At 36.2% G+C, this 17,283-nt stretch overlaps 1 protein-coding gene across 1 annotated transcript in view; it reads right to left on the reverse strand.

Moving 5' to 3' along the window:
* Positions 1-17,283, reverse strand: part of LOC120628748 — an 88,602-nt gene that overhangs the window by 38,042 nt on the left and 33,277 nt on the right. The window contains exons 2-3 of the mRNA XM_039897354.1: positions 15,493-16,318; positions 8,200-8,305 (exon numbers count right to left, since the gene is read on the reverse strand). Of these exons, the coding sequence (XP_039753288.1) occupies positions 8,200-8,305; positions 15,493-16,192 (806 nt within the window). The 5' untranslated portion in view covers positions 16,193-16,318. The remainder of the gene's footprint in view (positions 1-8,199; positions 8,306-15,492; positions 16,319-17,283) is intronic.

The following is a 17,283-nucleotide window of genomic DNA, read 5'->3' on the forward strand; positions in this document are numbered from 1 at the left end:
TACCCCTTCCCATTCCTTCAGCCCCCAAAAGTAGATCGAAGCCCTAACCCCTTGTAAATTATGTTTTAAAGACAATGGTTTTTTCATTTTCCTTCAATTAATTCAGGAGTAAGACCAGAGAGTAACAACGGCAATAGCAAACTTGAGGTACTATTAGATAAACTTACTGCAACACTATCTTACGACGTAAAGAAGGATTCCCGACAAAATGTCCATAGTTCCAATAACAAGAAAATACTTATACGAAATGTAAAAACTTTTGCTTTATTGGAATCGCTTCAAACTTCATAAAAATCAATTTCGCATTGAATTTTATTCATAAGATAGACCAGATTTGTATTTCATCATGCGATCTCGCTTACTAGATATTGGCGCCCGATATGGGACCGTGCAAATAGTGAGTTTTCGCATTATATGAAACCAGACCTAGCTCGGAAGCCTTAGTGCAAGCTTTGCCCGCTCGCAATCGAGTAGCCGTTTATGTATACCTTACTCTGTATCGTCAAAGTAAAATGAACCTAATGTCACATGTTATAGAATTGCAAATCCTGGACTTCTGATTTTTGTTTTTCAACAATCTGTCAAAAGCCCGGGCTAAAGAATTGTAGGCAAATTTGAACTTTGGTGAAATGCAACTTAGATCCTTTTTACTCCGATGTTCAAGTATTTCCATATTCGAAAACGACTCCTCGATTATTTTGTACTAAGGCTACAGCATTCAGAAAGGGTCACGAGGTTTCCAGTTCATATGAATATTACAGATATTGGATTCAATATCACACTCCGTAATTTTAAATTTCTATTGTCTGGCTCTATATATATCTATATGGGCCTCATAAGAAGGCTCAGAGTCAATCAGCGGGTGATGGAGAGAGCTGGAAGAACCAGAGTTACCGACACAGCTCAGCGAGTCGCAGAGCTAAAGTGGAAATGGGCGGGGCAAATAGCTCAGAGAACCGATGGATGTTGGGGTTCCAAGGTGCTGGAATGGCGACCCCGCACAGGTAAACGCAGCGTTGGTCGGCCCCTATCGAAGTACATTTGGATCTATATTGTTCCGAAGTTTGGTCTAACGGACGCAAGCTCTGTCAGTGCTCCGAGTCTCCGGACGTCACTGTATAAATTAGTGCCAGCGATCGGAACGAATGCTGGAAACACTTATGCTGCGACGTTTCAGAATTGCATTTTTTAAATCTATATCGTTTCTTTCGGATTTCATCGATTGTAATTTCTTTATAAACGTAAGCTTATAGAAAAGTCTTATAGTATAAAGGACTACGTAATCGATAAAAAAGCTTGAAAAGGTTGCTCTCCTAATAATTTTAAATGACATTGTGAGATGGTGATAACAAAAAAAAACACCTGGGTTTGTTGTGGGCTTCTTCTTAGACCAGGACGCGTTTGAAACCCTCGTAGCTTTAGTTTTAAGTTTACGAATGTTGTTATCGCCATCATCTCACTACCGTGTAATTCTTATGTACGCAAGTGCCACCAAAGTCAAAATTATTTTTATTCAATAAAGATATTTTTGTCTTTTACTTTGACATATACAAAGTGTAAATTAATTACGTAATACTTTTGAAGGGTGTACAGGTCGTGGGGAATCACGCTGTAAAAAAAATTATTTCTCCATACAAACAATTTAAAAAAAAATTAAGAGACCGTAACGTGCATAGTACCTACGCTACGCCTTATAAAGTGACAGGAGTCGCTTGATTTCAATTTTGCATGCGATGCAAGTCGTGTATCTGATTTCTTTCACTTAAAACTATGGCAATGGTTTACTCAAAAACAATTGACGTTTCGGTTTCACGGATAAGTCTCAGAGACAGTAAATAATGTACCTCTAATGCCTGTGAAGTAATATTTCGTTTTTCATTTAAACGTTTTATACCATCTCAGATTCACCTCCAACCATAAAAAGCGACCTAGTTCTGGCAATTCCCGTGATTTTAGGTTATGTATATGTGTATAACCACGTGTTATATTAGTTTATTATAAGAATTGATATTACAAATTGAAATTTTTTTTTTACCTATAATTATTTATATAATGTCACGTTTTATTTATTTATTTAGAATACTTTATTGCACAAACTTAGAAACAATACAAGAAACACACAAGAAAACAAAAAAAATAAGTAAAATTTAAAACAATTTAAAGAAAATAATAATAAAAAAGTTAAATACAGTTGAGCGCAAAGGCGGCCTTATTGCAAAAGCAATCTAAATAAGTTGTATAAGATAAAGGTATATTCTGAATTTACACTGAGAATATTTTTTCACTAACTCTATATGAGAGAGCTGAAGGGCGCGCTAAGCCAAATCCAATAAAACAGTATAGAATATCGTTTGATATGTCGCTCCAAGCTATTATGTCCCATATCCCAGCCGAAATAGAATTCCAATTCTGTCTGCGACGCTTGAAAGGCCTGGGGGACTATCTTACAGTATAAAGAATAGATACTGTAGTGATAACGACTAAGTCACCGTTAGGTTACATCTTTACATCGTCTTTAGTCTCATACAAGACGCAAATGCACGGCACAATGTCATGAAATGTTCATGACATTGGGCCGACAGTAAATCAAATATAAATTTAATTATTTCTTCAAAACTATTTATTAAAAAAAATAAGAATTATCAGCACATTTGTTAAAATGTTATTTAATTTAATAAAATATCTAGAATGATAAGTTCTATTAGAAGTAAGAAATATTATGAATTGAAGTGAGAAATTAGTAGTACAGTTTTAGTTATAACAATTATTAAAAATTACATTTATTGATTAGTTTTTTTTTAAGATTTGTCGCAATAAAGAATTTTGAATCTGGAATTTGAATGTATCCCTACTAATATTATAAATGTGAATGTAAGTTTGTTTGTTACGCTTTCACGCGAAAACTACTGAACCGATCTTCATGAAACTTTTTATACATATTCTTGGAAGTGTTAGAAGTAATATAGGATACTTTTTATCCCGACATTAAGCTCGGTTCCTTTGGGAGAGGGGATGATTTAAATAATTATTTTTGTACTATAGAGGTTATAATATGTGTTTAATTTTACCCAAACTGTGGTTGGAGATAGAGGACAGAACTCCTCAGCGGACAGCAGCAAATCCCTCATTTAAGGCTTAGCGATACTGAATACTTTAATTTATTTGGATCAAAAACTAAATTTAATGCCACATCGAAAAACAAAATCAAACGCAGACGAAGTCGGGGGCAACAGCTAGTTTTGTAGTGAGTAAGTAATGGTGTAAAACTTTTGCATTCCTGAGGAAGGAGAAACAAATAGAAAAACACTATCTATCGCATTTACAATATTAGTAAGGATTTGTTACGCTGTCATTGTGTGTATTCAGTTTGTTTGAATTATTTTAAATTTCTATATTAAAAAAAAAATCAAAATTCATTTATTTCAAGAAGGCCCAATATAAGCACTTTTGACTGACTTTTGTAGTGACTCTTCCACCTCACTATTTAAACAGACGTAAACTCGAGACAGTTTTTTTTCCTTTTTTTAGTCACGCTATTAAATAAACGCCATGTTTTTAGCCACGTCAGATTGGTATCCACGCCTCGGATTCGTAGCTGCATTGAATGTGCATTTCGAATCGCTATCGCGTCTCAGCCACGCGATCCCATTAAATCATCGTCCAATTAATCCATAACTCAATTGAACACCGCATTCAGATAACTGAGTCAGCGGGTCGGATGCCCGGATACGCCGCCATTATACCCGGACGTCACGAGGGTAATGGATATTGTACTGGTAATTGGGTTTCCGCCACACACCGTGCGAAATCGTAGAGTGGAATTATTCTGTCTTCTTAAAGAGCGCAGCATGACCGGTTACAATTCTAGAACGCCGCTGTGCGTATTGTACATATTCCCATTACGACAATTTTTTGCAATTTTTAGTTAGCTTAATTAAATTAACAATTTTAACTAGTTTGAGAACAACGTGTTCTAGACTGGCCGGAGCAATGGTACCCATAATTGCTCTTATATATACCTCCTGGCCGTATCCGACCACAGCGACTCCTTCTAGCTATTATGAGCGTACCTGGTGTGCTCTCAAGTGACTGGCACAATCACTCTTTGTTTTAAATGTGCGATCACATTGACAGCACGTCAGTACTCCACCAATTATATTGTATTATATGGCCTGCGATGGTCTGGCCTTTCTCACATTACGTCTAGCATCTTGCTCTGCGCGCTTTTTAACTTCAAACTCCGATACTTTTTTATTTACGATACTTTTTTCTTAATACCTCTAAGTAAAAGGATTGTAGACCCTACAGTTGACCAGGCAGGATGACTTGTAGCATTCATTGCATATCCTACATCATCATCGTCATATCAACTCATTACAGACCAGGACAGGGACAGGGCACGGGTCTCCTCCCACAAAGAGAAGGGGTTAAGGCCGTAGTCCACCAAGAAGTCCGCTACGGCCTTAATAAATAAAATAACTAATAATAAAAACAAAAAACTAAATTCAGAATTCAAATACGAAAATGTTTTATTCATGTAGACCTTATCAAAGGCTCTTATGAAGCGTTCATACATTGAACATGTCAACACTATAAAGTATTTTATAAACTCTCAGAGCTCTGAGTCACCAGTGGAAATAATATCTAAATAATATATTTGTAATAATAAACGGGGGTTTATATGTTGTTTATATGTTTATATGTTTATTTATTATATGTTGAGTCGACCGTTGTTGTTCCGATAGTCGTTTCAGTCAATGGTCTTCTCGCGAAAAGCTTCGACCAACATCTCAAGAAGCTTTCGCTTGGTTGTTGGATCAAGGGTCGGATACAGAAAGCAGTAGTCCTTGAAACGTCGCGTATTGTGAGGAGGTTTCTCACTCTGGAGCCCTGACCACCGGTTGCTTGGGCATTCAAAAGCCCCTCAAGCGGAGGGTGGAAGTTTTTTTTTTTATAAATTTTTAATAGTGTTTTTTAATTTATTCTTAAGCATTGTTAATAATTTAAAAAAAAAAAAAAAAGAAAAATAATAAATGATAGACAAAAAAAAACGGGGGTAAGCTTCTCCTATTCTATGTTCCCGGACTTTAGCAGGTGGAAAGTTAATTATACCCCTTGTCAGGGGATACGGGGGATATAATTTTTGTCTCCTGCCTGTGCTAGCCCTATTTGTCTAAAAGCTCACAACAAACTTAGCTAGGTTTTTTTTTGTTATCACCATCTCACAGTCGAGTTAATGTTTGGCTATGAAGTTAGAGCAATTCATACCCAAGCTTTTTTGTCATACATGTATGTAGTGGACATCGAAGCTATTTAACATAACTATCCTTAGTTGGTTTGAAACTAGACATCCATCCTACTATGATTCTGTCTTTATTTGCGTTAAGTACTACTGCACTTAACCAATGTCAACCAATCAAATCGAATTTGGCGTCAATCGAGATGGTTCATCTTGTAGAAGCAATAGAGTCACCAATTACAATCTCTCAGGCAAATAATCACTCAAAGTATATCCGAACAGGGTTCATATTCGAACGACCAGTGGTCCAGGCGAGTGAGCGACTGAACGGATAACTCAATAGACCGCTCGGCACGACCGTATATGCTCTACGGTGCCGGTTAATGGATCTAGTCCGAGCCAATTTACCGTGGAATTGATTTCTCTTAGAGAACTTAAAAAAAACTAGTAGAAATGACCAATCATGACTCCAATAAATGACTGATGATGAATAAATTTGACGGCTGACAGGCGCAGTGGGCAGCGACCCTGCTTTCTGAGTCCAAGGCCGTCGGTTCGATTCCCACAACTGAAAAATGTCTGTGCGATGAACATGAATGTTTTTCAGTGCCTGGGTGCTTATATGTATACTATAAGGTTTTTTTTTTAATTTAATTTATTGTTCAAAATAAATGTAACAAATATTTTCCAACACATCGTCAACACATTATCGGGCCACTAAAGGGCACAGGTCTCGTCTCAGAATGAGAAGGGCTTTGTCTACCACGCTGGCCAAGTGCAGATTGGTAGACTTCACACGCCTTTGAGAGCATTATGGAGAACTCTCAAGCGTGCAGGATAAACTGTACCCAGTCGTGGGGCATTCATGAGTTGACATTCCACCTCTGGGATCACAATAGTGTGTTTTGGAGCCTCACAAATATCTCCATAGTAATTGTCGTTCTCTTTTGGAATGAAGCCAAAAGAGACATATTTCCAAACACCAATTCTTAGACACAAAAGTTTTTGTACAGCAAGTATAGTTTCTTTGCAACTTTACGAGGAAGTATTATTACAACGGTGAAAGAGCTGTGCGACGTGAATATAAATAACCTAACATTGTAGACTGCCTCGGGTTTGATTACCTGGTTGGGTCAACAAATTTTGGTGTTGAGTTTTACTGTTAAGAATGGTCAGAACCAGTATGGAGTTTGATAATTGGCGTCGTCTACCTCTGTAACTCGGAGAGCACTTAAACCGTCGCTTCATCATCACCATCATGTAAACCCATTATTGGCCCACGACATAGCAAGGGTCTCCCTCCACAATGAGAAGGGGTTAAAGTCGCTTATTATAACTTTACTGTGCCAATAAATAATAAACCAAACCAGACTAGTTGTTATATTATAGGTGGTAAGTAGGTGGTAGGTAGGTGATACTTGATAGGTTAGTATATACAGTACATCCCTACTTCCCTACTAATATTATAAATGTCAATGTAAGTTTGTTTGTTACGCTTTCACGCAAAAACTACTTAACCGATTCTCATGAAACTTTGTACACATATTTTTGGAAGTGTTAGAAGTAATATAAATAGTATCCCGACATCCCGTGTTTGACGATTTTACACCATAACTCCGACAAATTATAACCGATTCAAATAATTATTTTTGTACTATAGATGTTTTGGAATATATATAGGTACTAGCTGTTGCCCGCGACTTCGTCTGCGTTTGATATTGTTTTTAAAGTATTCAGTATCGCTAAGCCTTAAATGAGTATAGTAGTATATATATAACATGTGACTGTCAATTAATTATAGACAAATAATTTGCAATAAAATAAAATTGCGACTTTAATTAAAGATCTAAGCTATCCTATCTCTTAAGTTGGACCAGACTGCTCACGGTGTGTCAATTTAATTTAAAATCGGTTAAGTTGTTTAGGAGTCCATCGCGGACAAACATCGTGACAGGAGATTTATATATATTAAGATAGGAATTTTGCCCAAACTTTGTGTACTTAGATCTGATTAATGTGGTCAGAGATAGAGGACAGAACTCCTCAGCGGACAACAGCAAACTCCTCATTTATATTAATCCTCATTATAATAATTGTATGTACAGGATACTGTTGTCACCACTCCGACTCTTCCCGCGGGGGTCGTACGAGGTGACTAAGGCAATATAACGGAGAACGGACAGTAGCGTCCTCTGTGTTGGTAGTTCCATCTACTGCGATCACAAATCCGTCGACCCAGCGTGGTGATTATGGGCAAAAGAAGAAGAGAGAGGCCTTTAGTTAGTTTAGTTTGACGGCCTATTGGCGCAGAGGGCAGCGACCCTACTTTCCGAGTCAAAGGCCGTGGGTTCGATTCCCACAACTGGAAAATGTTTGTGTGATGAACAGGAATTTTTTTTCAGTGTCTGGGTGTTTATATGTATTTTATCAGTATTTATGTATATTATTCATTGAAAAAATATTCATCAGTCATCTTAGCACCCTTAACACAAGCTACGCTTACTTTGGGGCTAGATGGCGGTGTGTGTAGTATATTTTTTTTTTTTTTAATTTATTTATTTAGTCCAGCTAGTGGACTATTACAGACCATTGATGATGGTGTACCTATTTGCTGTTTCTCAACCATCATATCTTGTTTTTTTTAAATAATATTTTATATGTACATAAAACTATAGAACAAAGTCATTACAAAGTCAACATCTCCTGAGGATGGTCCGGTTTCGGAGCGAAACATGCGTACATCAGATCTTCGGCAATGTAGCCGACATCTGTTTTATGTGGCGTATAAGGATTGAACGGGCTTGATTGATTGATTGGATTCTTATACGGGCTTTTTTCCTGATGAAATAAAAAACTTAAAAGAACGTCGCTCCAATGAGAGAGGAGGCTTTTACCCATCAGTGGCTGAGGGATGGGTGACAAATTATATTGTAGGTAAATGAAAATGATTCAAGTCTCACCTGATAAGAAGCGTCGCGAAGAGAACCGTCAGTAGTGGCAGGAAGGTTGCGAAGCATGCCAGGAACAGAGTCTGCATGTCCGTGAAACCTGAAAACATGGATAGAACTGCGACAGGTCACATGCCTACATGCTGCCTATTGGGCACGCGTTTGAGGGTTCACTTCACTAACCTCTATGATACATGTAACATGCTTGAAATAATATCGACCTAAGAGCATATTTGAATATCAACATTCTAAATTCATTCATTTCTAATTGGCTTTCTTCATAAAAATCATTTTTGAAAGGTCAAGTCTGTATTTGGTGAATCTACCATCAGTTTTTAAAACTTTTGAAAAGTAAAGTCTGTCTATTTGTAACTCTTCCACCAGATCGGCAGGAAGATTCTATTGTTGGTCTTTAAGTTGAAAGTTGCTCTTTTCCATAATGAACGTTGGCAGGTTGCAAGTAAATTAGAATAATAATTCATTATAGAGGTTAGTGCCTCAGTAGGTTGAATTTAAAAATAATCGTTTCTTAAGAATACATTCATTCGTAAGTCTTAATACGGTTCACAAAATTATAATTTTTGAGTTGCTAAGAATTCTAATAAATAAAGCAAACACGTCTTTTAAATTAATTGCGGCATAATTTCAACAGGCGCAGTAAAATTTCTTAAAACGATCCGGTTTACTATGGCAACTTTTAACAATATAATTATTTTAATTAGGAAAATGAATCTACAATTTAATATTTATATTTTTAAAGTTATACTTATTAAATTTTTACGATGCGCGCGCACACCGTCACAAAAACCGACACCATGAAGTTAGCTAAAGTCACACTTCCAATTGTCAAAGTCTGCGGGCTCATTCCGGCGATTTAATTGTAAACAAATCTCAAATTTTAATGTACTAGAGTGAAACTTGGTTGTCCGATATTGAGATAACTAGATAATGCGTTATAATAAAACTGTCAATGTATTAAATACCTTTTTCCTATTGTTAGTGTCGTTTTTGCTACAAACGTAGAATAAGGCGAAAGATAAAATTTTGAAATGATTTTTATCTTGTTACGCCAAAGTAGTGTAACTTCTTACGCGTGTACTTAAGTACACACCTTTTTTTTTTGAAATTAGTTGACATTTTGACTAGTTTTATTTATTTACCTCATTAACTGTCTCGCTCTTCGCTATTGTATTCCTCATTTAATAAAAGTTGAATAGCTACGAAATATACTCGTAGGATTGTTAATGGATACGGGTAAAAGCGATTCAGCGACTAACGTTCGTGATAGTAGTTAATGTGTGATCAGCGTTAATTACTACTTCCAATAAAACCCCCAGCACGTCTCTCGGGTATTGACGATGTATTGGGAGCCGGAACACATAGGGGCGTAAATATTGCAAGGCTAAACCTTATTGCGCAGTAAGATACGAAGCTCACACTAATGTTGGGATAATCTAGCGACGCAATTACGTAATTACCCGCTACAAAGACTTAACGTCTAAGGAATAAAGCACGATAATGATAAGCCCCGGCGGAATTATGGTATATTTAACTGTCAGTTAGATTAACTGAATGTTTTAAATATCGGAACGAGAATTTCATACATCTTTCAAACCCCATTGCATTGCTTTAGGAGTAAATTTTAGCCTATGCAGCATTCTAGCTGTCTCTTTAAATCGGGCAGACCGACAAACACTGGTGTTACTTTGCGTATTTCCATGGTTTATATTATTGGTATATATGACTGATGTATATTTTTATGAATAATACTTATACATAAATACTTGTAATATTCATATAAATAGCCAGACACTGAAAAACATCCGTGTTCATCACACAGACATGTTCCAGTTGTGGGAATCGAACCCACGGCCATGGACTCCGAAAGCAGGGTCGCTGCCTACTGCTCCAGTAGTCCGTCAATGCAGTTGACAAGGCCTAGAAAAGCATTAAAAACAGTATACCCATTAAATAAGTATAAAAAATAGAAAAGTTAGAAGCTTGTACTGGGATTCGAATTCGGCCTCCCGAATGTAATGTCTAGAGCACCTACCCAATAGGCTATCACCGCTTCAATGTCTATACACAAATATAATACACAAAAGATTGAACCTCCAACCTTTTGGTTTTGTGCTACCTTTATACAGTTATTCTGTAGGGGCTCACCTGTTTCCGTTTAATAAGTCTAATTGGTTTCTACATGACCTAAATAGCCCGGCGATACGGCTTTGCTGGGTACGTTTCTACCTAAATGCGGCGCCCGTGCCGTTTAGATATTACTCGGTAAATCGGTTTAGCGAAGTAGGTATAGCGGTATTTCCATCAGGGTGAACAGATTTTATGGCTGCGAAGGCCGCGGGTGCTATTCGTTTTTATCGGCTGTCCGTGCTATTGGGAGTGTGGTCCAAATGACTATAGAAAAATAGTAATAAGAACACCGAATCGTATTCGCTGATTACGCGTAAAAGAATTGCGCGGAAGATCTTTTCGCGGCGTATAGCAAATAAATATACGATGACAATACACATCTACATCATCAATACACTCTCACATCGCCATCTAGCCCCAAAGTAAGCGTAGCTTGTGTTATGAGTACTAAGATAGCTGATGAATATTTTTATGAATTTTATACACATAAAAACTTATATACAGACTAGTTGAACCCTGCTACGCTTCGCTGTGGCATATTGTGATTGAATGGTTGAGTAAAATAGATAAAAACAATCCTTCATGCTAAAATTTCAGCCCGATCATTGCAATACTTTTTGAGTTTTTTAAAGCGTTCACAAGCGTTTTAGTACTAAAGATGTCCTTCCTACTTCCAGAGGCAACCGGTATTATTTGGAAATTATAGATATAGTGCACTCTAAAAAAGAAAGCCAACTAAGAGAGATTTTCTCTTAGTTGACGTTATATAAATTATAATAATTATGATAATAAACATAACAACAAAAGCTGATTAGTTATAGCAGCAAGTTCATTATAGATCGAGCTAACAATGTAGGTATGTTCATTGATTCTAACAAATAAATACGTTGTTTCTATTATTATTTACTTCTTTGTATGATTAGATCATTTTTAATTATTTAGCTTAAACAAGTACGTAAATTGAATCAGTTAAGAATATGCCTTAGTTAAGTAACAATAATAGGAGCAATACAGTTGATCAGCCCATTGAATTATGATAAACAATCATTATCATCTTATTTGATGTATCTATGTTCTTGTTAGGCTCGTATGGAATATGCTTGATCACAACAATCACTATCTTGTTAGGAATAACCAATTTTTTTTTAGAGTGTGGACCCCCGGTAGTCCGACAAACATTTTGCAGGGCAGTGTCGAACTATCGAATTCGTCGGATTATAGAGTACTGCCTAAGACCCCCTATAGTCCGGATTTTTTACAAAAGAGTACCTTGTAATCCGACCACAATAGTGATGGTGCGTACAAGTTGTAACTTGTTAAATCATGCTTAGCGAATACGTATTCAATAATAAATAATAGACCATGTCGGATTACAGGGGGCGCCGGATTAGACAGGGGCCGGACTACCGGGGGTCCACTGTAGTTGCAATCATTGACTGCAAATCTTACATAGACTCTTCCGCACTTAAAGTTTTAGTAGTAGCACCTATGAAATCATTTTGTGGCCAAGCTTGTCCAGGGAAGTCCCTACTGCCCCCATGCCTATTTAAGCTGCTAAGCTGCGTTCCGTTTATTACTATAAAAAACCTTTAGGATGTTATCAACAATTATAATTATATAAATAATTTAACTCTCACATACAACTCTAGGGCTAAAATTTTTCGAAATCTGATAGTAAGTGACCTTAATTTAACAAACATGAAACTTTTATTAAATTTTAAGTCTGTGGGAATTTTAGTATAAAATTTTCATTTTTATTCATTAGCACCCCCGTAACCGATTTTGTGATTTAAACTTAATTCAATACATTCTTGTTTGCATCACATAGCCCAAAAAAATTTCTGTCCAAATTTCATGTCTAAAAGAGTTAAAATTCAAAATTTAGTTTTTTATGATTTTTTCTAATCATTAACGCCCCCGCTATACACTTCGGAGATTTAACACTTATAAGAAAGCTAGCCTATCCATTAAGTCAATGTATCCTCAACATGGATGCAAAATTTCAATTCAATCAGTAGGATGTACAGTTTTATAGTTTTAACGGAACAACCGTAAAAAACTCTATAGATTTATATATTAGTATAGATAAACACCCAAACACTGAAAAACATTCATTTAGTCCAGCAGTGGACAGGTTTTCGTATCATGTCTTATCTCCATCAGCTACGAAATCTTTGCTTAATAACCGTGGCATGCCAATGCAAGATAAGTCTCAGTAAATCGATTTAGAAGAACCTATAACAGTATTCCTATCAGATATAGCATATTTAATGGCTGCGGGGGCTGTGCTACTCATTATTGTTTGTGTATCGATGCTTCTGGTAGTTATGGTGTGTGGTCTAAGGGATAGGACTAAGCGATTTAACTCGATGTCTATTAAACCATTGTTTTTCATACTTTCACGGGATGTTCATATGTGTCTTTAGCCGGTTCACTCAGAAACTTATTTAGTCAGATAAAGGAACTATTCTTGATATTTAATAGTAAATACTCGTATATCTGCTTTATTTTACTTTTGTTTTATTCAGCTATCAAGACAGTTTTGGTCGGTGACAATCAGTGACGTTTATTCATCCTAATCGTGTATTTGCAATGGAGGGCAAAAGTGTCCCCACACATGGGAATTTCATCCATTTTATATGGACTCACTGGTGGTCACACGATACAAACTGTCGCTTTTCTCTCAAAGTCAAAGTCAAATATTTCTTTATCCAAAGAGGCACTTTTGATGCGTACATTACATGTAAAATATGACATAGAAGTGAGTTGATGGAGATAACTTTATAATATAATTGACGGACAAAACAGATGGCCCACTTGATGGTAAGTGGAAAACTATCTCCTATTAACAGAGCAACATTTCACAGGGCATGCAAGGAGCACTTACTGCAACATGCCGCCCTGTGACCATCAATTTGAGACGTAGGTGTTAAGCCTCATGTGTATGTAATTACACGGGCAATCATGCCAATGCTGCTTAGCGGCAGAAATAAGCAGCGATCATACTTCCCCGGACGAGCTCGGTCACAAAAAAGCTCTACTACTACTAGACTCGATGCTGCTCACTACAGAAAATATGTCGGTTGCTGCGTTCTGTGGTTGTGCTCAGTGGGCCGTGTGCGGGGACTCTTACTGATCCCTCTCCTTTTTTTTACCTAAAATTGCCTCAGTATATTATTTACTTATTTTTTGATGGGTGGTTCACTAAGCCAAATTTTGATTTTTCCAAAGACAAGCGTTTTCAAATAAAACTGATGTTTGCACGCTGTCGCTTTTGACTTGGTTCACAGACCTAAGGATGAGCCCGAATACAAATCCCCCAAAAAACAAGGGTCCACCATAAATTGTGCCACTCGTTAATATCTCAAAAAGGTTCAATCGAGCGGTTTTGGGCACCCGATGGGTAAACACCTCGTAAACACGCTCTTCTGAACAAACGCAATTAATACTGTAATTGGATAATTGGAGCGAGTGAAGCGAGGCTCCAAATTTAGTGTAGGAAATTTTCGTAATGGACTGTACGTCTGTATATCTGCAAGGTTCTTCATAAATGTGTTACTTCACACCTGTTACTTCGACCTAAGCTCCTAACCAATAACATTAAAAAATTGTGTTACGCCCGGTACTTATACTTTTGGCAAGGGACAAACGATAGCGTGAGGTATAAGACTAGTGTTGCCATCTGTTGTCACTATCCCACAGTAATCCGTTGCATTAAATCTTATATGGAGTGCATATTGGTTAGTTCCTTCGTTACAATACACTTTTATTGTACACGGCACAAAGAAAATGTAACAGAAAACAAGTATACATAGAGATCTCTTCTAAGAGTTTCAAGCAACCAAAGACTTTAATTAACAACTTTGTCTGTAGCTGATTGAGCCACGATCGAAGCCTCCAAGCATACCACAAAGAAAATTTAGAAATTGCAAATTTCCCTAGTCAGCGATTGAACTGGGGATCTTCCACTAGTAGAACCACAGCACTCAATACTGTACCCGAAAGGTCGACACAAACTGCTTGTTCATAATTGATGGTTAACCACACGCGCATGCCACAAGTGCTTAAGTAATGAATTCATTCAAACGTGGCAGGTGACGCCCTTAACACCGAATTAACTCGACCCTAAACAAAAATGACCCGCAGTCGTGATACCCGCCCTTATTTATGGCCAGTATGTTGGAATACATATTTGATGAAACAAATTCTCGAATTCTTGCCGGGAAATGTCCCGCATTTGGGATATTCGCGTAATATCGTTTGCATATTATAATGCTTGTCATAACTTGCGAATTCCTAATCTATCTTATGTTATCTATCTATAACAATTAATTGTTTTCCCTGGTCTCCGTAAAACTCAGAAACGGTATGACAGATTTGATCTTTTTGAAGTGAGACTTCTTTAAAATCGTAGTGATTTGAAAATACGTCACGATAAAAAAGAAACACATAAATGTATGTTACCATGGAATCTGGTAGATAAAGAAACAAACACTAAATGTATAGGAGAAAATAAGATGCAATACATCACACATTTTGTTTTGTTCTTTACACTAAAATATTGAATAATGTTTAAGCTTGGTAAAAATAATTAACCTTATATTTTTCTTATACTTCTAATACTCGATATCAATCTGTCGTAGGCTACTTTTCAGAAGTTTCACTTCTGCCATGTGTGAATTGCACACTGGTTTTTTTTTAATATGTAGGAAAAGCAATAACAATAGATAAGTTACTACTATAAGTTACAATAGTGTCAGAGAAACAACTGTGACATCTTTAGTAGTTCTTTGACCTCATTCAAAAAACATGTCAAACATGTACTTACATAACTTAAATTTATGGAAAATAAATATTTTGTTTTACTTTTTATCATCCTTTTTCTTTGTATACTATTGCAGGTATTCAGTTTTAAATTTTGCTTTGTTAATTGAATAGATTTTAGATTATTTTAATTAAGCATGCTGTGCTGTGTGCAAGAGAAAGACAGGAGATTGAAACCTTCTAGAGGTTTCTCGTGTATTTATCTTTTATTTATGATATTCTCATGATAATTTCATTGATTGTTACCAGTTTAATGATCTAATAAAATATAAAAATAAGTTTGAACAAATAGTTCTACAATTTAAAAAGACAGTTGGAAGAGTGTCTACTCACTTGTGTCTGGAGCCACATCATTTTCAACATTATGAGCTGTTATATTGGCTAGATTATATGCACTCTTATTTTCATTGGTATTCGAAGGCTTCAGAACCTCAACCAACTCAACATAGTCAACTTTCCTCAAAACATCCGTGCTATTCCTATATCTCTTATCTAAATTATTAATACTGAATGCACTATCTTTGAATGTACCGTTTTCACTGCCATTAATTTTGGCCGCGATCAAGAATTCAAATCTAGGCGAGCTAACAAACTCAGATTGAGGTCTGAAGAGTATATCTGTCAGAGTTTCTTCTCTATCCGACTCCGAATCTATCATCTCTTCTAGTAAAGGACTTGATATGTTTAATTGTTTTTCGAAAGCACCCGCTTCGTTGTTCGGTATTTCTAGTATGCTAATTTGGTCTTGTTTGTTATTTCTCGAGAACGCCTCATCTCTATCCTGCTCAGCGGTCACTATAGCTTCCATGTTAGTTTGTGAGTTTTTATGAGTTTCTTCCGGCGTTTCATCCTCATTTGCTACTATGAGAGTATCAGAATTAGAATCTACTGGTATGTTAAATCGACTGCGATTAGAAAAACTCGATACTCTATCTGTTGAATTGAAATCTGAATACGGCCTGGAATGTACTAAATCCGCCGATAATAGTGCGTTCAGTAGGTAGAACATTAGCTTTAATTTCACATTCGTCATATTTCCTCGGGCTCTTACGTCTTTAGTCAAATGTTTTTTGCCATTTTTTTTGCTTAAGCAGAAAAAGCTCGAGGTTGTTCTAGTTTTGTAGCTCCATTTTCATTTCATCGTAGCCGTGCACCCAATCTGCGAACAAAGGAAACTATTAACTATGCAAGTTTATAATCAGATTTTAACGGTAAAGTTTCTAAAATAGACACTTTTGTAACTTCATTAATAACTTAAACTTTGAAAGGAGGAGGAAATTTTTAAGTCGTAGCGTATTTTGCGTAGCGATGGCCATTTTACAAGATATAAAGTTTGTGTTATACGAAACAAATTTTCTGCAAAATATTTATTCATTTGAATAAGTATTGTATTAAAATGAGAGCTTTAGAGCATAATACATATTAAAATGAATAAATATTTTGGAGAAAATTAAGTAACGGTGTAATTAAACAAATTTAAGTTTTATCTTAGTCTGAAAAAAATTTTGGGCAATGCAAACCCTAATTTCTTATACTTCTTTTGGCGCGTTAGAAAAAAATGATGAGTGTAAATTTTTGCGATGCGCGCGCACACCGTCACCAAAAAACCGACACCCTAAAGTAAACTATGTTCAAAATTTTAGTTTTTTTAAAAAGGTTTGACGGTGTACACTTTCTATTGTCAAAGTCTGCGGGCTCATTCCGGTGATTTCATCGAATCAATTGTACAAAAATCTCAAATTTTAATGTTGATTGAAACTTGGTTGTCCTATAATGAGATAACTAGATAATGCGTTATTATTAAACTTTCAATGTATTAAATACCCTTTTTCTATTGTTAGTGTCGTTATTTCTACAAACGTATATAAGGCGAAAGATAAAATGTTTGAAAAGTTTTTACCTTGTTATGCCATAGAAGTATAAATTCTAAGGCTTGTACATAAGTACACACATGTTTGTTTTTAATCGATACGCCATTTATCACTAGTAGGGGCGAGATTAAACTAGAACTTTAATTCTCTCATAAACAGATACCCTCCCGTAGTGGAATAATAAGCCGATGAGAAACGGGTTAAACTACTCGAAAAACAGAAAGTCTTAAAAACCCAACCCTTAAGTGTCCCT

The sequence above is a fragment of the Pararge aegeria genome, chromosome 13, assembly GCF_905163445.1.
Source record: "Pararge aegeria chromosome 13, ilParAegt1.1, whole genome shotgun sequence".
NCBI lineage: Eukaryota > Metazoa > Arthropoda > Insecta > Lepidoptera > Nymphalidae > Pararge > Pararge aegeria.